Genomic DNA, 25,877 nt, shown 5'->3' with positions numbered 1-25,877 from the left:
GACTGAAGTAGGGAGGCCAGTTAGGAGGCTGTTGGAATATCCCAGGTGAGAGATGGTCACAGTGGATTGGACCAGGGATGATAAAAAACGATCATTCTAGAAAACCGTTAAGGTTACCAGACAGGAGGTGGGTAGGGGGATGTGTAAAACAGGTAATGGGGATTAAGGAGTGCACTTGCTGTGATAAGCACAGGGTTTTGTGTGGAGGTGTTGAATCACTATATTGTACACCTGAAACTAATATTATGCTGTATGTTAACTAACAGGAATTTAAGCAAAAACCTGAAAAAAATAAATAAATCTTCAAAGAGTTCAAACCCTTGCTTCATAAAAAAATAAAAATAAAAATAAAATAAAGGTAGAACGTGGAGGATTTTTGATGTATTAGATGTAGGGCATAAAGGGGAAAAAAAAGAGTCAAGGATGACTCCAACATTTTTTGCATGAGCAACTAATAAAATAGTATGGTTTATTAGCTGGAATGGGGAATATTAAGGATGGCAGAGTTGAAGGAGCATAGACAATCAGGGGTTCCGTTTTGGATCTGTAAATCTTGTGATGTCCATTATACACTTAAGAGGAGTCTGGAGATCAAGAGTGAGGTTAGGACTGGAGAACTAAATTTGGGGATCATCGGAGTATAAGCAGTATTTGAAGCCATGAGATTGGTTGAGGTCTACAAGAGAGTGGCTAAAAGATTTTGACAACTTTCAATGGACTGAGCCTAAAGCTTTCTAACATTCAGAGGTCATAGAGAAGGTCACCAATAACGTGGGAGGCAAACAGGTGTGTATGTTTGCCGTGCAAGCAGGATAAAATGTATTTCAAGGAAGAGAGAGTGATCAGCTCGGTCAAATGCTGCACACAGGTCAAGGAAAATGAGAACCAAGAAAAGGTTTTGGATTCAGCAACATGGAGGTCATTAATGACATGGACAATAACAGTTTCAGTGGATGGAATGGAAAAGCATAATTAGAGAAAGTTTGAGAATGAGAGAAGGGAATTGGAGAGATTGAATATAGACCCCTGTTTTTGTTGTAAAAAATGTTACACTTTTTTTTTAAGCCAGTAATTTTGCCTTTTTATTAATCCAATTGGGCAGTGTCCACAGTAGTCTGAAAGAGTCAGATTTTACTTGGGAAATCTCCCTTTCAAATGATAAAAAGTTGGGGCACCTGGGTGGCTTAGCTGGTTAAGTGTCTGACTCTTGATTTCAGCTCAGGTCATGGTCTCACAGTTTGTGGAATCGAACCCCACATCAGGGCTGACAGCACAGGGCCTGCTTAAGATTCTCTGTCCCTTTCTCTGCTCCTCTCCCCTGCTCATGCTCTCTCTCTCTCTCTCTCTCTCTCTCAAAATAAATAAACTTAAAAAAAATGACAAAAAGTTTTCATGAATGGGTTTCAGTAGTTTTAAGTCTGGCACTCTGTTGACTCTATTCACTGTCTTCAGTGAATTTGCAGTTTAAGATATCTTAAGGTTTATAATCCGATTTCTGTCTTGGAACTTCATACACACATATCTAAAAATTAATGACATCATAGTTTTTGGGTTGGATATTGCAACTCATAAATTACATTTACTCATTTCAAATATTTCATTATTGATTTATAGTTAGTTCTTTTCTTATGCCATAGCCACCACTTACTCACTTAAAATTTTTATTTTTATTTATTTTTTATTGAGGTATTACTGACATACAACATTACATTGCTTTCAGGTGTACAACATAATAATCTGATATTTGTATATATTATGAAATGATCACCACAATAAGTCTAGTTAATATCTGTCACCATACATAATTACAGAAATGTTTTTCTTATAGATGAGAACCTTTAAGATTTACTCTCCAAGCAACTTTCAAATATGTAATGCATTATTACTAACTATAGTCACTATGCTGTACATTACTTCCCCATGACTTTTTATTTTATAACTGGAAGTTTGCATACTTTGATTCCCTTTACCCATTTCACCCACCCCCAGCCCCTAATTCTGACAACCACCAATCAGTTCTCTACATCTATGAGATCATTTTTTTTTTCTTATTCCACATATTAATGAGATCATACAGTATCTCTCTTTCTCTCTCTGATTTATCTTAGTTATCATAAAATCAAGATTCATGCATATTGTTGTGAATGGCAAGATTTCATCTTTTTGTCTGAATAATATTCCAGTATGTGTGTATATCCAGGTTTTTTCCTAAATAGATGTAGAGATTTATAACAGTTTTATTTATTTGTTTGTTTGTTTGTTTATGTTAAGTAATCTCTACACACAACATGGATGCTTGAATTCATGACCCTAAGATGAAGAATTGCATACTCTACCCACTGAGCCAGCCAGGTACCCCTGTGTCGTAGTTTTTTTAATCCATTTATCCATTCATGTGCACTTACATTGTTTCCACATCTTGGCTGTTAGAAATAATGCTGCAATGGGGCGCCTGGGTGGCGCAGTCGGTTAAGCGTCCGACTTCAGCCAGGTCACGATCTTGCGGTCCGTGAGTTCGAGCCCCGCGTCAGGCTCTGGGCTGATGGCTCAGAGCCTGGAGCCTGTTTCTGATTCTGTTGTCTCCCTCTCTCTCTGCCCCTCCCCCGTTCATGCTCTGTCTCTTTCTGTCCCAAAAATAAATAAACGTTGAAAAAAAAAAAATTTAAAAAAAAAAAAAAGAAATAATGCTGCAATGAGCATGGTGTGTCTATATCTTTTCAAGTTAATATTTTCATTTTCTTTGGATAAATACCCAGAAGTGGAATTGCTGGATCATATAGTAGTCCTATTTTTTAATTTTTTTTTTTTTGAGGAATCACCATACTCTTTTTCATAGTGGCTGCACTAATTTACATGTACACCAGCATTGTACAAGGGTTCCCTTTTCTCCACATTCTTGCCAATACTTTTTATTTCTTGTCTTTCTGATAAGTCATTCTAACAAGTGTGAGGTGACATCTCATTGTGGTTTTGATTTGCATTTCCCTGATTATTAGTGATGAGTGGTGTTTCATGTACGCATTAGCCATTTGTATGTCTTCTTTGAAAAATGTCTATTCAGACCCTCTGTCCATATTTTAATCAAACTGTTTTTTGCTATTGAGTTGTAGGAGTTCTTTATATATTTTGGATATTAATCCCTTATCAGGTATAGGATTTGCAAATAATTTCTTCCATTCAGTAGGTTGCCTTTCATTTTGTTGATGGTTTCTTTTGCTTTGAAGAAGCTTTTTAATTTGAGGTAGTCCCACTTGTTGATTTTTGCTTTTGTTGCCTCTGCTCTTGGTATCAACTCCAAAAAAATCATTGCCAAGACCAATGTAAAGGAGATTGCCACCTATGTTTTCTTCTAGAAATTTATAGTTTCAGGTCTTACATTCAAATACTTAATCCATATTCAATTAATTTTTGTATATGGTGTAAGATAGCGATCCAGTTTCATTCTTTTGCATTTTGCTGTCTTATTTTTCCAAAATCGTTTATTAAAAAGACTACTTTCTACATTGTATATTCTTGGCTTCTGTGTTGTAAATTAATGGACTATATAGGTGTGGGTTTATTTCTGGGCCCTCTATTCTGTTCCATTAATCTATGTGTCTGTTTTTAATGCCAATACCATACTGTTTTGATTACTATAGCTTTGTAATATAGTTTGAAATCAGGGAACATGGTGCCTCCAGCTTTGTTCTTTCTCAAGATTGTTTTGACTATTTCGGTTCTTTTGTAGTTCCATATGAATTTTAGAATTGTTTGTTTCAGTTCTATTTAAAAAATGCCACTGGAATTTTGATAAGGATTGCATTGAATCTGTTCATTCCTTTGGGTAGTATGGACATTTTAACAATATTGATTCTTCCAATCCATGAGCACAGAATATCTTTCCATTAATTTGGGTGTTCTTCAGTTTCCTTTATCAATATCTTATAGTTTTCAGTGATCTTTCACCTCTTTGGCTACATTTATTCCTAAGTATTTTATTCCTTTTGGTGCAGTTATAAATCAGATTGTTTTCTTTAAAAAAAAATTTTTTTTCAACGTTTATTTATTTTTGGGACAGAGAGAGACAGAGCATGAACGGGGGAGGGACAGAGAGAGAGGGAGACACAGAATCGGAACCAGGCTCCAGGCTCCGAGCCATCAGCCCAGAGCCTGACGCGGGGCTCGAACTCACGGACCGCGAGATCGTGACCTGGCTGAAGTCGGACGCTTAACCGACTGTGCCACCCAGGTGCCCCCAGATTGTTTTCTTAATTTCTCTGATAGTTTGTTATTAGTGCATAGAAATGTGCCCAATTTCTGTATGTTGATTATCCTTCAACTTTACTGAATTCATTTATTGATTCCCATAATTTTTTGGTGACATCTTTGAGGTTTTCTATATATAATATCATGTCATCTGCAAATAGTGAGTTTTACTTCTTCCTTTCCAATTTGGATGTCTTTTCTTTCTTTTACTTACCTAATTGCTGTGGCTAGGATTTCCAATTCTATGCTGAATAAATTGGTGAGAATGAGCATCCTTGTCTTGTTCCTGATCTTAGAGTATGATGTTATCAATGGGCTTCTCATATATGGTCTCATACTGCATTGAGGTACATTCACTCTATACCCATTTTGTTAATAATTTTTGTCATAAATGGATATTTCATTTTCTCAAATGCTTTTTTTGCATCTATTGAAATGATCATATGATTTCATCCTTCATTTTGTTAATGTGTATTATGTTGATTGATTTGTGGATATTGAACCATCCTTGCATCCCTGGAATAAACCTCATTTGATCATGATGTATGATCCATTTATTGCATTGTTGAATTTTGTTTACTGATATTTTTTGAGGACTTTTTTCATCTATGCTCATCAGGAATATTGACTGGTAATTTTCCTTTCTTGTGGTGTCCTTGTGTGGTTTTGGTATCAAGGTAATACTGGCCTTGTAAAATGGGTCTGTAAGTGTTTTTTCCTTTTATTTTTCAGTACAGTTTGAGAAAGATTTATGTTAGTTCTTTGTTTGGTTGTTTTAAAAATTTTTTTGTTTACTTTTTTGAGAGAGAGACAGAGCATGAGCGGGGGAGGGGCAAAGACAGAGGGAGACACAGAATCTGAAGCAGGTTCCAGGCTCTAAGCTGTCAGCACAGAGCCCAACATGGGGCTCAAACTCACAAACCATGAGATCATGACCTGAGTTGACGTCAGACACCCAACTGACTGAGCCACCCAGGCACCCCTTATGTTAGTTCTTTGAATGTTTGGTATAATTCACTGATGAAGCCATCTGGTCCAGGACTTTTTTTATTTGTAGGGAGTTTTTAAATTACTGATTCAATCTCCTTAATAGTAATTGGTACATCCACATTTTCTAATTCTTCATGATTTAGTCTTGGAAGATTTTAAGTTTCTAGGAATTTATCCATTTCTTCTAGGTTGTCCAATTTGTTGGCATACATTTTTCATAGTAGTCTCTTTTGATCCTTTGTATTTCTGTGGTATCAATTGTAATGTCTCCTTTTCATTTCTGATTTTATTTATTTGGGCCCTCTCTCTTTTTTTCTTGGTGAATCTAGCAAAATGTTTGTCTTTTTTTTTCTTTTTTATCTTTTCAAAGAAACAGCTCTTGGTTTCATTGATCTTTTTTATTGTCTTTTTGTCTCTATTTCATTTATTTTGGCTCTGGTCCTTTGTTATTTCTTTTCTTCCATCTTTGGGCTTCATTTGTTCTTCTTTTTCTAGTTTCTTGAGGTAGATATAAAGGTAGCTTGTTGATTTGATATTTTTCTTATTTTTTGAGGTAAGCATTTATCTCTGTGAAATTGCCTCTCTTCCTATACATTTTGGTATGTTGTATTTTCGTTTTCATTTGTCACGAGGTACTTTTTGATTTTGCTTTTGATTTCTTTATTGACCCACTGGTTTTTCAGTAGCATGTTGTTTATTCTTTACATATTTGTGAATTTTCCAATTTTCTTCTTAGAACTGAGAAACCCCCTAGTTTCAAACCATTGTGGTCAGAAAAGATACTTGATATGATTTTAATCTTCTTAAATTTGTCAGGCTTGTTTTGTGGCTTAACATATGTTCTATCATGGAGAATGTTCCATGTGCACTTGAGAAGACTGTGTATTCTGCTACTTTTGGATAGAATATTCTGTATGTATCTGTTAAGTCTCTCTGGTCTAATGTGTCATTTAAAACCAATGTTTCCTTACTGATTTTCTGGCTGGATGATCTATCCATTGATGTAAGTGGGGTATTAAATTTCCTTACTATTATTGTATTGCTGCTTATTTCTCCCTTTAGGTATGTTAAGATTAATTTATATATTTAGGTGCTCTTTTGTTTACATAGATATTTACAATTATTACATCTTTTGTTGGATTGATCTCTTTATCATTATGTAATGCCCTTCTTTTTGTTTCTTGTTGTCTTTGCTTTAAAGTCTATTTAGTCTGATGTAAATTCAGCTACCCCAGCTTTCTTTTGGTTTTCATTGCATGGGATTTATTTTTCCATCTGTTCACTTTCAGTCTGTGTGTGTCTTTAGATCTGGTTTCTTATAGGCAGCATATAGATGAGTTTGATTTTTTATCCATTCAGCTACTCCATGTCTTTTGACTGGAGAATTTAGTCCATTTACATTTAAAGTACTTTTTGATAGGTTTGTACTTATTGCATTTTGTTGATTTCTGGCTGTTTTGTAGCTTCTCTCTTCCTTTCTTCTTCTCTTGATCTCTTCCTTTGTGGTTTGATGATTTTCTTTAGTGTTATGCTTAGATTCCTTTCTCATTATCTTTTGTGTATCTACTATAGTTTTTTGCTTCACTTAGACTCATAACAGTGTATAGATCTTTCTCTAATTATAATAGGGTTACATCTCAATAACCCAATATGAAGTTGAAAGTATTATTAATTGAAAATGCATTTCATACACCTAACCTACCAAATATCATAGCTTAGCCTAGCCTACCTTAAACATGTTCAGAACACTTCCATTAGCCTACAGTTGGGCAAAATCATCTAACACAAAGCTGATTTTATAATAAAATGTTGCATAGTTTATGTAATTGATTGACTACTGTATAAAAGGTGGTTGGGTACAGAATGGTTGTAAATATGTCAGTTGTTTACCCTCATGATAACATGGCTGATTGGGAGCTGCAGCTCACTGTCCAGCCTCATGAGAGTGGATCTTACTGCATATCACTAGGCCCAGATACATTCTAAATGTATCTCATGATACATGGCTCATGTATACATGAGCCTCATGATAACATGGCTGATTGGGAGCTGCAGCTCACTGTCCAGCCTCATGAGAGTGGATCTTACTGCATATCACTAGGCCCAGATACATTCTAAAGTCATACATTTTTACTATGTAGCCTCCCATGATTTTGTTTCTGATGTCATATTTTACATCATTTTACCTTATATGTCCCTTAACTAATTATTGTAGCTACAGTTATTACTACTTTTGTCTTCTATTTTAACCTCTACCTAGCTTGATATGTGTCTAATCCACTATCTTTCCTATATATTTACCTTTACAGTGAAATTCATACTTTCATATGTTTTCTTGTTATTAATTAGCACCCCCTTTTATTCAACGTAAAGAAGTCCCTTAACATTTCTTCTCTGATTTAGTGGTGATAAACTCCCTTAGCTTTTGCTTGTCTGGAAAACTCTTTATCCCTCCTTAAATTCTGAATAATAATACTCCTGGGTAGTGCATTTTTGGTTGGAAATGTTTTTCTTTTAGCACTTTAAATATATTGTGCCACTCCCTTCTGGCCTGTGAAGTTCTAGCTAAAAAAACCTGCTGATAGTCCTATGGGGGCTCCCTTGTATATAGCAAGATGTTTTCCTCTTGCTGCTTTTGAGATTCTCTCCTATTTACTTTTGATATTTTAATTGTAATGTGTCTTGGTGCAGGTCTCTTTGGTTTCATCTTTTTTTGGTTTCCTGGATCTTAATGTCTGTTTCCTTATCCAGGTTAGAAACATTTTCAGCCATTAGTTCTTCAAATACGTTTCCCACTTCTTTCTCTCTCTTCTTCTTGGACCCCTACAATGTGAATATTAGTCCCCCTGATGTTGTCCCATAGATCCCTTAAGCTATCTTCACCTCTTTTTTCACTTTTTCTTTTTGTTACACTATTTGGGTCCGTTCCTCTGCCATCTTTAAGTTCATTGGTCCTTTCTTCTGCTTCATCTAGTCTCCTGTTGAATCCTTCCAGTGTATTTAGTTCAGTTATTGTATTTTCAGTTCTGTGACTTCTTTTTGGAACTTTCTTATGTTTTCTATCTTTTTGCTGAAGTTCTCACTGTGTTCATACATTCTTTTCTTGAGTTCAGTGAACATCTTTATAACCATTACTGTGAACTCCTTGTCAGGTAAATTACTTATTTCCATTTCACTAAGTTTGTTTTCTGAGGTTTTATCTATCTTTTGGAACATATTTTTCTTTTTTTTTCATTTTGTCCGACTATGTTGGTTTCTATGCATTAGATGAAACAGTCACCTCTCCTAGTCTTGAAGGATTGGCCTTGTATAGAGATGAAACATTGTTCAACCCTGCCCTAGCTCTTGGTTGTCTCTCAAACCTTTGTGATTTAAAAAAAAATTTTTTTTAATGTTTATTTATTTTTGAGAGAAAGAGAGAGAGAGTGGGGGAAGGGCAGAGAGGGAGGGAGACACAGAATCCTAAGCAGGTTCCAGGCTCTGAGCTGTCAGCATAGAGCCCGATGCGGGGCTTGAATTCACGAACCGTGAGATCATGACCTGAGCCAAAGTCAAACACTTAATGGACTGAGCCACCCAGGCACCCCAAACCTTTGTGATTTTTGAAGCCACCTATTTTATTTTTAATAGGTCCTAGTAGTTGAGGGGGTGCCAAGGCTAGTCAGTGTCCCAAAGGAGAGCGTGTCAGTCAGCATCCGATTCAGGCTTATTGGAAGCTAGGCTGTTGGGCAGCAGCTTTTAAAGAATGTTCATGTATGCAGGCCTGTGGGACCATAAGCATATAAGCCCCATGGGCCCCCCGAACCAAGCAATCTGAAGGCGTCCCTTGGTCAGCAGTTACAAAAATCAGGGCTCCAAACAAGTGTACGTGCTCCTTTCTGGGAGAGACTAATGACTTGTAGTGAGGGAGTAGGGAATCACAAAGATGGCGTCCCATGGCCTATGTGCCCTAAGAACACCTCCAAAGTCTCTAGATGTGTGCCCAACCTGAAGCCTGCCCCTACAGCCAAAGCTCCAGAACTAGCAACTAGTCTTCCTTCACAGAAAGACTGGGTGTCTGGTTCAGTCTGCTGTCTGTGCTGTGTCCTGGAGATGGAAGTCTGCCAAGAACCGTCTTTCTGGTTGTTACAATCCCCTGGGACCCAGGAATGCAAATCCCCTGTCCACCAGAGCTCAGCAATCCGGGGGTATCCCATGAGCAGCAGTCAGAAAAACCAGGGAACAAGTAATAAAAATTGGGGTGCCAGACATGTGTACGAGCTTCCCTCCAAGAGACGCTCGAGCTCTGGAGCACAGCAGAGGGAGAATGCAAAGATGATGCTCACATCTCTGAAGTCTCCGGAAATATTTATAGTCATCCCTTAGAGGTGTGTTTAATTTGAAGCCTGCCCTTCGTGCTACAACAATGATGAGCTAATAGGCCTCTTTTATGGAAAGATTGAGCTCCTGGGTCTGTGGCCTCTTGCTGGGCCCTGGGTGTGGTAGCTGTTTAAGAACTCTTGGTTGGTTCCATTCCTGTGGGACATGAAGCAAGTATAAGCTCCACTGTTCACCAGAGCCAGGCCCTGGAGAAATGTCCCCTGGCAGCAGCCACAAAAATCAAGGCACTAGACAGGGTATAAACTCCTTTCTAGACGATATCAGCAAGCTGGCATGAGGCAGAGGGAGAGGGCAAAGTTTGTGTTCCACTGGCCTCTGTTTCCTGAGGGCACCTCCATAGGCTACTGTAAGTATGCAAACCAGAAGCCTGCCCCTCAGGTCACAGTTCTTGTGACCTATTTGCTTAAATAGGCCTCTTGCTAAGAAAGACTGGGAGTGTTTCTATCTACGATTTGTGCAGTGTGCTGGGAATGATAGTCTGCCAGGAACTCTCACTCCAATTGCTGCAGCCCCATGGGACCCAAGAATGCAAGACCCCTGGGCCACCAGGACCAGGCAATCAACGGCCATTCTCCGGGTGGTAGCCACAACAACTGGGGTACCAAATGTAAAACTGGAGCACCAGATGTAGAAGCTCCCCTCCGGGAGATACTGGGGCTCTGTAAGTGCAGCAAGAGGGAGAGCGTAAAGAGGGTGCTCACTGGCTGGAGCAAAGCGTAGGGGGAGTGAGAAGACAGCACCTGCTAAAGAAAAGGAAGAAAAGGAAAGAAAAGGGAAAAAGGAAAAGAATTACAGAGGGAGAAGAAAAATGAAAAAAGGGAAAGAAAGAAGGGAAAAGTGATGGTGCTCGCCAGCTTTAGCAAGGCAGAGGGAGATCATGCAAAATGGTGCCCGCTGGCTGGAGCATAAAGACGGCACCCATGGGAAAGGGGGAAACAAGTGGCAGTGACAAGCTTTAGCAAGGCAGAAGGAGAGGAAGAAGGTGGAACCCACCAGCTTCCAACCCTGGACAGTATCTCAGCAGGCCCCTTCCCCCCCAGATCAATGCTTTAAAATTAGGAAATGTGTCCCACTCACATACAGTCTGGCTGTTTTTCAAAGGGTTGCTTCTGCCTTGGGCCCTGGGGTGAGTGAGTCTGTGCAATGGCCCTTTAAGAGCTGCTTCTCAGCTCACCATGGCCAACTAGGTCTGGTGGCAATGAGCCAGACGTTTTAGGGGTCATCTCTCAGACGCCAGCCTTAGAAGCTGGGATGAGGGCATCCAGATGGCTCAGTCGGTGTCTGACTCTTGATTTCTGCTCAGGTCATGAGCTCATGAACCATGAGATCAAGCCCCGCATCCGTGCTGTGCTGAGCATGGAGTCTGCGTGGGATTTTCTCGCTCCCATTCTCTCTGCTCCTTCCCCACTCAGGCCTGATGTGCAGCACAAACACTTCAACCCTCCGGGAGAAGCTCTGGGTTGAGTTCCCTCCTGACTGTGGGTCACTGTACCAGGGATGGGGCTTCTGGTCTACCACTTCGATGTGGTTTCCCTCTTCTTTGGCCCCATGCAAAGGAGTTACTCCACCAGTTTTTAGATTTCTTTTCAGAGGAGATTGTTCCACACTTAGCTGTGGATTCCTTGTGTCTGTGGGAGGTGGTGAGTTCAGGATCTTCCCATTTTGCCATCTTCAACAAGAAACTCACTTTAAACTTTTAAGTGATATTTCTCCTTCCATGGAGGTTTGACTGACTTTTCTGCTTGTAGACATTAGTTCATGTTGTCAACAGTTGGGCATTGAATCTCAGAAAACATTAAGCTTGAGATTAAAAATTAGGGCAGGGAAAGCTGTTTAGTAAAACATGCTAACCTAACATATCTGAACAGGACACGATCAAGTTCATACTCAAAACCACGAGGGTGCTGTGAAGTACAATGATTTCATACTTGTGTTGTGAGGTCATTTTGTTGTAACATTAAAGCCAAGAGCCCTCCCCACCCAAGGGCAATGCCAATTTCCCAGAAGGCTCATTTCTCAGAGCCAAAGCTCCAAAAGATGCCAAAGCAACCCATGCTGATACTTAGTCTCATGTTATTTCTCAATTTTATGCTTAATTTGCTCCTTTTGGTTTTATGTATTTTGACAGAGCCAAGTGTATGTGGGGATTTCCCCACAGTCCTTTAAATGCTATAAAACTTTAATATAGGAAGATAAAAACAATAATAAGCCATGCCTCCAAGCCCTCACATTTAGTTCTTCATTTGAGTTAGACACTAACCAGTTGTAGGTACTGATACAGATTTTCAAGTACTCACACTGCTTTAAATGCCCTGTGCGTTTCCTTGCCCTCTTCCCTCTACCCGAATGAAAATTATATTCTGCCATAAGCTGGGCATGCAACACCCAATGATTGCACAAAATGGCATCTTTACAATTCTTTTTTTTTTTAATGTGTATTTAAGGGAGAAAAAAAAAAAAAAGAAAAGAGAGCATGAGCAGGGGAGGGACAGAGAGAGGGAGAGAATCCCAAGCAGACTCCACACTGTCAGCACAGAGCCCAATGCAGGGTTCGAACTAAGGAACCGTGAGATCATGACCTGAGTCGAAATCCAGAGTCAGATGTTTAACCGACTGAGCCACCCAGGGGCCCCCTCACCTTTAAAATTATTCTCATAATGGCCAGTGTCCTATGTGAGTGGATGCAATTTTTATAAAACTTTTCAGTGTATATTTTTGAGAGGGAGAGACAGAGACAGAGCATGAGTGGGGGAGGGGCAAAGTGAGAGAGAGACAGAAAGACAGACCCGGAAGCAGGCTCCAGGCTCTGGGCTGTCAGCACAGAGCCCAATGCAGGGGTTGAACTCATGAGATCTCGTGAGCCCTGAGATCCTGACTGTGGGCTGAAGTCAAACGCTTAACTGATTGAGCCACCTAGGTGCTCAGAGCCAATGTAATTTAATATGGTTTTAATATGGTTCAGAATAAAGCCAAGATGGCTGCCCAATTCCCAACTTTAGGCATGCAACCCTGAAATGTCTTTTTGGAAAAAATGAAATCATGCTCCTGGAAATCTGTGGAGTTAGGCTGTTTTCAGCATAATTGCCTTCTCTCAGCTTCCTAATACCCTTAAAACCTCTGAGAGACTTTAAGTGTACAAAGTTCAACAAAAATACCTTCAAAGTAGATTAGTTCTAATTATGTCTAATATTTGTTTGCCGCTTTATTGAATAAACTACATTTGTTTAAAAAAGAAAAGAAATTCACTTAACTGCACGTCAGTCACCCAAATTTTAAGTGTACAAATGAAATGGAAAACATTTATTACACAAATTTAATTACAATTCTAAGAAATAAACATGCAAATTAGATAGAGTTCAATTTGCAGATGCTAATCGTCGTCCTTGATCTTACTCCTTCCCTCTCTGATTTTCAGTCTGTGCCTCTCCTTGATTCCTAGGGAGCCAGGCAGCAAGAGGTTTGGTTTTTCACAGTCGGAGGATCACTGTTTTAAAGAAGTGTTATATTTAGCACATCTGGCATAGTAGCAGTAAACAAACATTATAGTCTTTGTAACACTTTTGTGCAGGTGCCTTCCCCCGGATTTTATTAGGTCTATGCCTTCCAAGCCTCTGTGTTCATTACACCTGAAATGACCCATCTCGACTATGGAGGAGTCCCTAGACAGAAGTTATGAATTAATGTTTCAAAAAACAAACTCCAATTGAGACTAATACAGGGGAAAATTACTATTTGCAGAATAATGTGATTCCGGGGCTTAAATTACATTCCCTTGACCAAGGACAACGTCCTATATTACTTTTTTATTTCCTGGAGGTATTCCCTCGAGGCTCCCCACCCAGAAAGAGTTGCCAATTCAAGTTGCAGTAGGACCCATGTTGCTTTTTTATACATATGCAGCTCCGGAGGGGAACGGGCGGGGGCGGGCGGCGAGGGGAGAATAACTGCTTGGTCCTGCAAAGACATCTGTTTCTCATCTCCGTTTGCCGTGGCAAAGGAGAAGAAAGTCTTTTCAAAGGGTGGGAAAGGCACAGATTTTTTTTTTTTTTAAATCACACGCACACACAACAACAACAGAACCAAACCAAATAAAAAAAAAGAGAAGACATCTCAGAAGGTTGCAGAGTGAATACGTTATCCGGCTGGAGCCGGGCCCCCAGGGCTAGGGCGGGAGCCGGGGAGCGCGTGGGGTCTGGGCTGCGGGCTGGAGCTGGGCCCGCGTGTCCCCGGGCACCGGGAGGGGAGGGGAGGGGAGGGGAGAGAGGGGAGGAGAGGGAGGAGGGAGGGCGGGAAGGAGGGAAGGAGGCAGGGGGCGGGCTGGGGTGGGGGTGAGGGGAAGGCGCCCCGTGTGCTGCCTGAGGAGCGGCGGCGGCGGCGGCGGCGGGAGCAGAGGGAGGGCGGGAGAGCGGGCGCGCTTGTCATGTTCCCTCTCTCACCCTGGGGGCATCCTGCAGAACCTCTCCTCGGAAATCCACGGGGAAATGGCAAACAGGATTGACGGGTTTCACACGCTCCTCGCTAGACAGAGCCGCTCATTACCATAACCGTCTGCAGCGACGGCGGCGCGGCGCCCCAGTCGCGGCGGCGGGACCTGCCGGGACCCTCGCCCGCCGCGCACCAGCGTCCACCGTCGACCGGGCCGCCGGGCCGGGCCCCGCGCGACTGTGCACCGGCGGCCGGGCTGGCGCCGAGCCCGGAGCGGACCAGCGGCAGCGCGAGCGCTCCGGCCGCCGCCTCCCGGCTGACCCCGCGGTAAGAGCCGGGCCGGGCGCGGGCGGCGGGGCGGCGAGGCCCGGGCGGGTGGAGGGCGAGGGCCGGTCCCCGCGGGCAGAGTCTTCGCGCGCCGAGTGGCACCCGCGCGGCCTCCCGGCACCACGGCCGCGCCGGGGGCGCCGAGCGGACGCGCACCGGCCGGAGCGGGACCCGGGCAGCGCGGGGGCCGGGACGCCGCCGGGCGCCGAGGCGGCGCGGGCTTTCCCCGGGGCTGGCTTGCGCCGCGGGGCCTTCACCGGGGCGGGAACCGCTGCCGCCCGCGCGCACCCAGCCGACTCGGCGAGCGGGTGGGGATGGCAGCCCTGGTGAGCCCCCAGGGCCCGCGGCGGCCGCTCCTTCCCTTTCCCTAGGGGACGGGGGGTCAGTAGGAGGGATGCCCCCGGGTCTGGTCTCCGCGACGCTGGGCAGGTGGAGAGGGAGGGGTTGTGGATGTCAGGAGCGCGCGTCTTCGAGAAAAGGGAAGAGCTGCAGGAGCTGACACCTTCTGTCCTCCGCCACCTCCGCCCCCGCACTCTCCTCCCAGGCAGCCGAGCCTCGCTGCGGGCGGCGGCGGCTCCTCTGTCCTCAGCTCACCTCCCCGGCGGACTCGGCTGCTGCCCGCCTGGTCCACGCCTCCGCCTCTCTCTCCTCCCTTCCTCCCCTCCCGCCTCCTGGGCCCTAGCAACTTTCCGGAGTGCCCGGCTGGGGCCGTGGAGGCGGGGGGAGAGGCGCCCCCCCCCCGGCCCAGGGTGGCGCGGACAGAGCGGACGCCTGCGGGAGGTGCGGGCGCTGTCCCCGCCGCCCGGGTCCCACGGCCGCGCCGGGCGCTCCCGCAGCCGCGGGCTCCGAGCGGGCTTGGCCGGCGAGGGAGGGAGGGAGGGCCGGGCAGGCATCTGCTGCGGGCTGGAGCGCGGGGACGGGGCCAGCCTCGCCAGAGCCCTGCCAGCCGCTGTGAGTCATTTCCTTGGAATCCTACCTTTGGTGTTTATTTCCCTTAGAAGGAAACTTGTTTAAAAAAAAAAAAAAAAGAAAAAAGAAAGAAAGAAAAGAAAGAAAGAGTAATAATAGCTCTTATTCTTCAGGAGAGGCGCACGGCTCGCGCACCGTGGAAAGACAACTTGCCTTTGTTCCCAGACACTTGGGGTGTTGTTTACTTTCTCCTGCGGCCGCCGGCCGGCAGGGCTCTGCTCCCTACGTGAGAAGGGGCTCAGGGGCCCAGGCACCGACCCCTTGGGGTGTGTCTGTGCCGGAGTCTCCCGGACGTGGCGCCTGCAGGGGGGGCGGTTCTCCAGACGTCGTGACCCTGGGCCTGGGATGGGGAGACCTGGCGCCAGGGCTCGGACACCTGGACACCTCATCTTCCCCCTCAGGCCCAGCACCGGCCCTTCTCGCCCTAGGACCTGACCTAAAGCTCCTGATCTCTGGAAGCTACAGCTGAGAAATGCACTTCTAGGGCAGACAGGTGTACTGCGGCGAGTGGCAGAAAAGCGACATCTGTCTATTCGGAAGGGTTGAAGGATTTTATTCCACCCATTCAGCCCCTTCCACCACCACCAGCAGCAGCGGCAGCTGGACAAGCTGTTGGGATCTTGTTGAGGCCAAGGAGGAGGTCGGGTTGGGGGTGGGGTGGGGTCTTGGTCCACCTGCGCAGCACATTTTAAGACTGGCAGCATTGAACATACCAGCCCTTCTCTGCGTTTCAGTGTGGGAATCAGATCTCTAACTGCTGTGATGCTTTTAATGTTCTCTAATTTCCAGTGCTGGGGAGGGGGAGGGGAGGGGAGCCCCTCTTAGATTCAAGGTGCCGCTGAACCTGGAGCTACCCTGTTCTATGTGCCCACCTCTCCTATTAGCGTTATCATGGCTCTGAGGAAGAAACATGCGTAAGTCATCTGGAAAAACCAAATTGTATAGCAATGCCTGGTAACGTTACTATGAATATTTCCTGAAAAAGCACGACATTTTAGTCGTTAGCCTTTTGGGAATGCATGAGGTGTCATTCTGCTGCGTCCAGGTGGGTGACAAAACTGACCTGCAGGAACCTGGGAATAAGAGGTTAGGACCTTTTTATTTTTTAAACCCATGTGTAGACAAAACACACTTTAACGACCTTCTTTTGAATCCACTCACCTCTGATGTTAAAAAATACAAATCTTACCATAAATGTACATCTTTGTGGTTATGTCTAATAATAACAGCACATGAATTTGTGGATTTAAACTTCTGAACTCAGTAGCAGAATTACAATGTAAATCTCATCGTACAGAGAACAGTGACAGTTTGGATCTGCACGTATAATACAAATGGTCGTGTGAAACATGAGCGCTTAGCACCGCACACTCCCAGTTCTTCCTGAACATTGAACTTGCCTTCTTAATTTGTTAACATCCTGGTGTAAATTCTAAATAGACTTCCTAGGAAGACTCCATTGCAGAATCTTCTCCCAGCCCCCAGATAATCCAAAGTCACTCCTATTTTATTCCGACCTACATAAATCACTTATGGAAGGAACTCAGCTTCTCCAGCGTATTTGTGTGTACAGGTTTCCAGTTCAAAAAGGAAAAACTTAGAGAAATTAGATTTCACGAAGGAAAGAGCCAAGATAAGACAACTATGCCATGTTTCAAGTTCAAATGTGTAACTGATAGAATTTCATGTGCTGGAATCAATACTAACAAGTAGAAACGCTGAAATCCTTAACCAAAAAAGCTACAACAAGAAGTTATTAATATGTAAACAAACTCTTAGGAACATAAAACAGCACAGGGCCCATATAATGTCCTATTAAACAAAGGTAATTGCTTCTAGGGGCCTACAAATGCTTTCTTAAGAGGAGTGGATTTGTCAACCCTCCTCTGGTTTTGTGTAATAAAAGTTCAACAGACAAAAAGCTTGGGTCTTATTCCCAGAATCCAGCACAAAAGTGAATGTGAATTTCAAGCTGGAAACCACCACTGCAGTCAACGAGAAAGGGCTACTGACCGAGAAAAAGCTATATAACTCGCATGCTCCTGGAATAGCATTTACTGAAACAACTGTCTTTTATCATAGGTGAAGAAATTAGACCATTTATGAGAGTCTCCCAGGGAATCTGTCATCGTGAGGCTTGATAGCTTGTTTGGTTGCCGAGTTTGAGGGGTGATAGAACAGCTTCGTTTGTTAAATCAGGGTAGCCCTAATTTTTTTGATGACTCGAGCAAAATAAATGGTGTGTCCCACTATTGCCTTTTAGAGAATTAATCAAACACCTCTTTTTTTCTTCTAATAATGTTTACTAAGTCCTTGCTGCTGCCTCTTTGCAGGGAGAACAGTGTAAAAGAGAGGTGGTAGGTCATTTAGCAGCCCAAATCATTTGGGTCCTCCTTCCAGCCACTGACGTGGGCAGTTCCCCCTGTCTGTCAGAAGGCCTTGCTTCGTTGTTCAGTGAGGTTGGGACAGAATTTAGGATCTCCAAGAGAAGCCCGAACAAAGAATGGAGTCCTGGCTGCCAAGAGCCGCTCTGTTAGCCAGAGGACATTGTCTCTTCAGTGAAGCTATTTCCCCTTCCCCTGGTGTTTTTCCTTCTGTTACCTGGAAGTGGACCCTCCGTATAACATGTAGGTAATCATAGTCTCCTAGACAGCAGGAGATTCACCCTTTCCCCAAAACATTACAAGCTGTATAATTTGGAGAAGGAAAACGTGAAGTAGACCTTTGGCGTAGGTTTGAAAGACAATCAGTCTTCAGAAAGCAGACCTGACATCACTCCTTGTGACAGTTCTTTAAATGGCAAAGTGGGATAGTGGAGGTTCAGGTCTTGTAAAGGAATTGGCAGCTAATAAAGGTGCTGAGGCCTCTCTGCCTTCACCACTGATCTCTGGCCCATAGGTCTTTTTGCTTTAGTATCAAATCCTTTTCCCCCTTGAACTCACTCTTCACCCTGCCTCGAGCCTTACTCAGGACCAAGTGGAGACACTGAGCCCCCCTGGAAGTGGCCTGGTCCACCTGAGTTAAGCAGGGACCCAGCGCTGCATCACAGAGCAGAGAGGCTCCCAGTCTCCCCGCAGGCCCCAGGCAGGGGCGCAAACTGGAGAGGAGGGCAGTGGTGTGGTGCCTCCTGGAAAGTTCTGCCTTGTGTCTGGGCCTCACCGAGGAAAGAGTTGCCGGCTGCCTCTGGCCCTGAAGCCCTGGCTCCTGTTTAATATTCTGCCTGCTCCGTTGATGTTGTGCTTGGCTCCTGTGGGGCTGCAACTCCCGGCTTGAAACTGGAGCCAATTTTCTGTCTTCATCTCACAGTGTTTTGACTGGAGGCAGATCCAGTTCAGGCCGATCAGGGCTGGTGGAAACAACTACCAAGTGTGTCTCTGTCTGCTTCGTTTTGGGAAAAGAAAGTGGAGGGAGCCCCGGAATGTTGTAGAGGAGCTGGCCCAGCCGAAATGAGACAAGAGGCCCAGCCACACAGACCAAACCTGAGCGCATCAGTAGGGATTAATGGTGGAGATTTCTGCCTCCCCACCCTTTCCTTTTGATTGATTAGCGGATTTCATCAAAGGAGACTCTCTGGGGACTGACTAGAAAATTGATTTTGCCTTATTAATAGAAAGGAAGCGCAAGGGTCCGGGACTTGCCTCTGAGGGGTACATTTTGTGCGGGAAGGTCAGGGGGAAAATGTGTTAGGAGGCAAAGCAGCTGTCTCAAAGAGGGCTGAGGGGAATCTGAGAACAATAAGAAATGGGATTTTAAAGATCCGCCCATGAAATGCAGATTGCCGAACACAGAGGCTGAGCTAATAGCAGCAAGAGAGTTTGCTGAGGTTTTCTTTGAAAAAATAATCAAATGTTTCAGGGTGAAGGGGAGGACTGAGAAGTAAAAGTTTCCCAAAGCAAAGGAATGAAAATGCCAAGGCCATTCCCTGGCTTATTCTTGATTAGGGCTGTTTTCTTTCTTTCTTTCTTTTTTCTTTTCTCTTTTTTTTCCTTTTTTCTTTTTCTTTTTCTTTTTCTTTCTTTCTTTTTTTTTTTTAGATCTGAGGCTGTCAGAGATGACTCTGGTTCTGTCCATGAATAGATTCTGCGAGCCCATTGTCTCGGAAGGAGCTGCTGAAATTGCTGGGTACCAGACACTATGGGAGGCTGACAGCTACGGAGGCCCAAGCCCCCCTGGGCCAGCACAGGCTCCTCTGCAGGGAGACCGGGGAGCCGGTCCCCCACTGGCAGGTACTGCCCTTGACCTTCCCCTGCTGCCCTCTGCAGCTCAGCTGCCAGACTAGTGGGCGGGGGTGGTGTCTGGGGCGCCCTTCTGAGCTGAGAGAGCTCATGTTCCAGGGACTTCCCAGGCTGCCTGTACACCTCTCATAAGTGAGCCCAGGGCTCCTGGGAGGGGACCAGACGTGATACTCAAGTTGCATTCAGACCTGAGGCTACACAAGCTGCTGCTGCGTATATAAGTCATGCACCTATATTTTTAAAAGAACCAAACCAGATTTTGGAACTCTTGAGTTTGGGTTTTGGTTTTTCACCCTGTAGCACTGCATGGCTCTCTCAGAGCTACACAAGTCCTGGTGAGCTTGACAATGAAATCTTTATCCCATGAGACATAAAGGAATCTACACTTTGGGCCAGAAGCTGTGTGTCTCTTTTTATTAAGCACACAACTGGCTTTCATATTCAGGGGGAAAATTTTTGAAATCTAGATATATGTTCTTCCTGATTCTTTATTCTTACATTTTAAGGTAAGTTCCTTGGGTTTTTGTGTAGTACCCCTTAAAAAAAAACCTATAATGTAAAATAAGTACTCTTTGAAGTTTGTTTTGGATTAAAAGCTCTGTTCTTTAAAATTTAAACCCTACTTTTATTCATGGCTGACATACTACGTTTTTGAGAGGAGAAAGGACTTTAGATAGCCCAAATTTTACTTTTAAATTAAAAAGTTTTTAATTTCATATATTGAAAGAAAGAAAAATTATAACTCTAATATGCAGGTAGTCATTTGCTTCCTTACCTACAGCCAATAACATTTTAAAGTTATTTGGTTGTTAGTGCTGACAGTTAAAGATGTATACATTTGAGCAGTGGTGTTATGTTATCATGGATTTAATTAAACACTTTGAACAAATACTGTTCTTTCCTTTTATGAATTTTGCTGTTTGTGCATACAGTTAAGATTCTGAGTATTTAGTAAATGCTGAAATAGATCATTTTCCTTTATAATTACCTCGAAATCCTTGCCTAGCCTGGGTCACAATTCTGTATGATAGCAACCATTAAGACAAATGTTTATTTTTAATCACCACATGTACAGACAGATACGTAGCCAACTTATCTTCTATAAGGAAATTAAAGGAAAGTATTTTGTTTGGAGAGTCTGGCAAACCGCATGTCATTTGTCATATCTGATTTATTACCACAGGATCACATTACAGGGGAATTTCAAATCCTATAACAACATCCAAGATCACATACTTTAAGAGGAAGTATGTGGAAGAAGAGGATTTTCACCCACCACTCAGCAGCTGTAGCCATAAAGTATGTTTTTTTAATAGTCATTCTTTTTATTAAGAGTTTAAGATACTTAGTAACAGTTGCTTGATCCATTTCCAGAAATTAAATTGTTCCACCCAAGCAATGAAAATGAGCCACTTCTCAGCAGAGGCATATTAATCGTTGTCCCTTTTTTGGGTCCTGTGTTATTTTCACAAGGAATTGAGGAAAGAGCCAGCAGGAGCTCCTCTACCCAGAAATAACAAAATTACATAATCCAAGGAACATCTTTTTTACAAATGATTTGATTTTCTTAAGTTGCATTAATGGTTATGAATGGTGTGTGCTTTCACGTGTGCACAGAAAAGCACTTGTTCTATCCTGACATTCCCCTTCCCCAAGCTCTAGCTCCAATGGCCAGTGCCACTTCTGTGGGTGCCCACCTGGGAGCGGTTCCCCAGGGCTTCTCAGGACCCTTTACAGGTGGACTCCCCATCTGTTGAAAGCATGCGTGGAAGTAGAAACATGCACTTGTACACTGGCTGCATATGTTTACTTTGTTAAAATATGTAATTCATTCCCAAGAAAAGACCACAGCTAACTCTTTTGCATACATAAGAAGAAGTAGGAAACTGGCCACTAAGCTTTTCAAATACCATTTCTTTTCTTTATGGTTATCCTCCTTTAAAAACTAGCTACAGATTTAATCGAGGGAGGGTATAACCCCAGGGCTTCGGTGGCCCCGGTTAAGCGTCTGACTCTTGATTTTGGCTCAGGTCATGATCTCACGGTTCCATAAAGTTCAAGTTCGAGCCCCACTTCAGGCTTCGAGCTTATAGTGCAGAGCCTGCTTAGGGTTTTCTCTCTCTGCCCCTCCCCTTCTCGCTCACTCGAAATAAGTGCATGAACTTAAAAATAAGAAAAGGGAGGGTATAAGCCAAAGCATAGTTGTCTGAAACATGGAGAGGATTTTTAATTTTTTGATGCACTTCCTCTCTGTCTCCTCTTACCCCATCTCCCCACCACCCCACAAGCTTATCCTTCAAGGTGTTGGCTTTGGCCTTGCTCATAATGACCTGGGCATGCATTGGTAGGTGCTGAGCTTTTCTCTGAATGTATAGTTCCTGCCTTTGATCCTGGGCTGGCTTTGTTCATAGCTCCTCGGGTCATGCTAACAGTTCCTTTTTTTTTTTTAATGGCCTGGAAGAGGTGGCCCCCAGGACACAAGCGGTTTATTTCCTCTTTTTGTTTTTGTGTTATGGTTGCAGCGAATTTCTAGTTGCCTCTGTACCAATCATCACATGGTGATGGTAGCACACTGCTCAGAAGTGAGTCTTTCTCATTTCTTCCTTGCATCTCTTCTCCTGCCTGGCCCCAGAAGGAAGCCTACGTTGGCCCTTCAACTGACAGATCCTTTCAGGGGAAAGGCTGTTGTCCCTCGTTCAAGCAAAGATAATTGCAAGTGTTAAACCCACAGGGACAGCCCTGAAAGCAGTTCTCATGCTCCTGGCCAGGGTTTGAAGTATACTTATTATGACCTGCATTTTGCCATCTTTCAAAAGACATTTATTCCCATGTAATGTATGAGTATATGTGTGCACGTATGCATGTGTTTGTATACACTCACATAAAAGCACAAGTGTCTTAAGGGTACAGCTTGATGGATTTCACATAGTGAACATACCCATGTAACTAGCACCCAGATCAAGAAACATCATAGCCAGCAACTGAGAACCTCTCTTCGTGCCTCTTGTTACTACTTTTCTGCCCCACCCCCACCCCCACCCCCGCCCCGAGAAACTGCTCTCCTGATTTTTAGCAGTGTAGATTTGTGTGTTTCAGCATCTCCCTCACGGGGCCATATAAGAGCAAACAACCTGACCTGCCCCTGCTGAGGTCTCCATTGTGACTGGATTCCCAGGTGCTTGACCACACCAGGGATTCAGGAATGGGGGGGGGGGGGGGGGGAGACATTAGTAACACCAGGGACAGCATCCCTAAATGAGTTTGGGAGAAACGGGAGCCCAGTATTCCCAGATCCAGAGACTACCAAGAAAGAAATGTACTGTGATGACATTTTCCTGTAGCCCATGACCTAAGTTTTCTCTTCCTTTTTTGACTTTTAGACCATCTCAATTTTTGAGGAACGAGCCCACATCCTTTATATGTCATTAGAAAAGCTAAAGTTTATCGATGATCCTGAGGTATACCTGCGAAGATCTGTCCTTATAAACAATTTGATGAAAAGGATCCATGGAGAAATCATCATGCAGAGTAACTGGTGCTTTCCTGCCTGCTCTTTCAATGGCACCTCTGCTCAAGAGTGGTTCATGGCTCAAGACTGTCCCTACCGAAAACGACCACGGATGGCCAAAGAGGAGTGTGAAAAATTTCATGCCTGCTGCTTTTACCAAGAATGTGGTGGTCACTACCTAAATGTACCCCTTTCTGTCCATGCTAGCGTTGGAAGTGCCTCCACCACTGTCCCCTCTTCCTCCTCATCCTCCTCTTCCTCTCCCCCTCTACCTTTACCGAGTTGTTCCCACCAGGTGGATTTTGACGTAGGCAGCGCACCTGTTTACAAGGGTGATGGCCAGATACCTGCCAATGAAATCTTTGTTACCAATGTCAGGTCGCTAGGTGTTCAGGAAAAGGCCACCTTAAGTGATGAGAAAGCAAATCATGACACCAACAGGGATGGTGGCCCCATAAGCCATGAACCTGTGGGAAATGACCTGGCTTTTGAGTGCAAAGGCCAATTTTATGATTATTTTGAGACTGCATATAATGAAAAAAGCAATGTGAGCGAGTCTTGGAAAAAATCCTTAAGGAAAAAGGAGCCTTCACCAAGTAACAAACTGTGCTGCAGCAAAGGGAGTAAAATATGAGCCATCTTTTCACCGAAACTCTGAAGCATGCACAGCATGATCAATTAGCTCTCATAAATTTTATTTTGAATGGATTTTATAGTTTTGTACAACTGATAAAATTATGCCATGAACATGCCGTGTCGTTTTAATGCCTGGAGAGCAGATTGCATAAAACATCTGTATAGTAGGCATCAGCGAGCTACTTATAAATGTGGTGATTTTGCCCAAAAACCAGCTGACTTAATGCTTAAAAGTAGACCTTAGTTTTCTTATGGAAAAGGTCAGTAGATTAGCCTGGGGGCAGTGTGCCCTTGTGATCTTTCCATTACCCCCAAGGAATCTGTCACTAGCTAGGAAACTTCGAACATGTTCACCAACTAATTAGGTAGTCATTTGGTAAGCAAACCAAAACAACCAGCAAAAGATGCCTGCTTCTACGTGACTATTTTTTTTCTGAATAAAAGACTGAAGACAGGGAGCTAGATGAAGTGGCCTCGTGGTGCCGTTAAGTATTTATATTTAACAGTCTTGCGTGACAGATGAAAAGAGGATGGAACATAATGAAACACCAGTCTTGGGGTGGCAATCAACAATATGTGTAGAGGGGTGATCCCTGCAAGTTCCTGGCTTGCCTGTGATGGGTGATTCGGCTGTTAAAGAGAGGTGTTATACAGGGCGATTTTTGGTGCCTTACTTTATCTTAATTTTTGCCAATGTGCAAATTAAGGATAAACCAGAGTTACAGCAGGGATTTAACAAACAGGAAAAAAAATACACAGGGTGGATCAATATCGTTTGGAAACCGTTAACTTCGAAACTATTGCGTTCAACTTTTGATTCAACATCTCTATCCTTTCTTTGTTTTTGATGCCCAATTGCTTTTGGATTTGGCATTTTTAGAAAGGGATGGGGCAACAATAGAGCTGTTAGAAGCCAGCACTAAGCTGCTTGAGCTTTTTCTATGGCAACGGTCTGTTGCTGGGGTTTGGGTTTTTTGGGTTTTGGGTTGTTTAGTTTTGTTTTGTTTTCTTGTCCAATGAAGTTCATGAACCAGTGGCATGCATTATACTTTAATCTGTTTTGCATCATTTCACTCGTTTAGATTATGAAAGCATGTGGTTTTTTATATATGACTTTTGCTGTTGATTAAGAAGCACAATGTTAATAAATGATGTGGTGATCAATAAGGTTTTATCTTAAAGAATGTAAAGATTTTAGTTTTTGGAAAGTTATTTTGGAGAAATGGGACTCAGCTGGCAATAGCTACCATGTATTTGGTCAACATGTTTCTCAGTGATTTCTTTAATTTGTACGTTTGCAAGAGCGTGTTCAGAGTGCCCCTCTGACCGTCTGCCCTTCTCCAGCCAACTTCTTCCACACTGTATTGCAGTTTCCAAGGTTGCTAATTGACTTGGGCCTCCTTAAACAATACTTCACAGGAACCAAATGCCAAATGGAGGAAATCAGTACGTCCTCCCAGTTTCTCCAAGATAAAGCTTTTTTATTATTGCTATTAATATTAAATATAGGTCTCATTCATACAGTGTATGAGTAGGATCATTTGGACAATGTCCACAAGGACCAATTTTTAAAACATGTTCTTGTGTTATGGCTAAATAGTCTAGTAATGTTTTGTCCTTTATTTTCAATATTTGATAAACATTTGATGTTGAAAACTTAGATGATAGATGCTTGTATATGACTGTGTTGTTGTAATAAAGTGAGGTTTTCTTGATATATATTTATTAAAATGATCAAAATTCATTAAGATTTTGTTATTTTAATAATCCTCAGCAGTGTTTCTCTTTTCCATTGCTCTTTCTCTTTTAAAGAACTCTAAATGTCTAGTGGACAGTGGCCATGCAGGTGTCTTCAAAATGAAAGACTACTTTAAGAGGTCAATTGGACAGGTATTTTAGAATGATGCTAGTTTGTAAGTTTAGATTCCTGTGGATTAAGAGGACAGTTTTTTTTTTTAATTTTTTTTAACGTTTATTTATTTTTGAGACAGAGAGAGAGCATGAACAGGGGAGGGTCAGAGAGAGAGGGAGACACAGAATCTGAAACAGGCTCCAGGCTCTGAGCGGTCAGCACAGAGCCTGACGCGGGGCTCGAACTCATGGACCGCGAGATCATGACCTGAGCCAAAGTCGGATGCTTAACCGACTGAGCCACCCTGGCG

At 43.3% G+C, this 25,877-nt stretch overlaps 1 protein-coding gene across 1 annotated transcript; it reads left to right on the top strand.

The window, feature by feature from the left end:
* The first annotated feature begins 14,258 nt into the window (after positions 1-14,258).
* Positions 14,259-25,459, top strand: SERTAD4 (SERTA domain containing 4). The gene is made up of 4 exons (XM_043567512.1): positions 14,259-14,367; positions 19,371-19,562; positions 20,755-20,870; positions 22,952-25,459. Exons 2-4 carry the CDS (start codon positions 19,388-19,390, stop codon positions 23,711-23,713), a joined length of 1,053 nt encoding a protein of 350 aa, XP_043423447.1. The 5' UTR covers positions 14,259-14,367; positions 19,371-19,387; the 3' UTR covers positions 23,714-25,459.
* Positions 25,460-25,877: the final 418 nt, after the last annotated feature.

This window comes from Prionailurus bengalensis, chromosome E4 (genome assembly GCF_016509475.1).
Source record: "Prionailurus bengalensis isolate Pbe53 chromosome E4, Fcat_Pben_1.1_paternal_pri, whole genome shotgun sequence".
NCBI classification, from domain to species: Eukaryota; Metazoa; Chordata; class Mammalia; order Carnivora; family Felidae; genus Prionailurus; species Prionailurus bengalensis.
This window is presented reverse-complemented; position numbering and strand designations above follow the sequence as displayed.

What these genes read in the sequence shown, in the direction of transcription:
- SERTAD4 (XM_043567512.1), top strand. Translation starts at nt 19,388, where the DNA reads ATGACTCTGGTTCTGTCCATGAATAGATTCTGCGAGCCCATTGTCTCG. An exon ending in AGCCGGTCCCCCACTGGCAG is followed by an intron (nt 19,563 to 20,754) that starts GTACTGCCCTTG and finishes TTATTACCACAG; the next exon opens with GATCACATTACAGGGGAATT. An exon ending in TCAGCAGCTGTAGCCATAAA is followed by an intron (nt 20,871 to 22,951) that starts GTATGTTTTTTT and finishes TTTGACTTTTAG; the next exon opens with ACCATCTCAATTTTTGAGGA.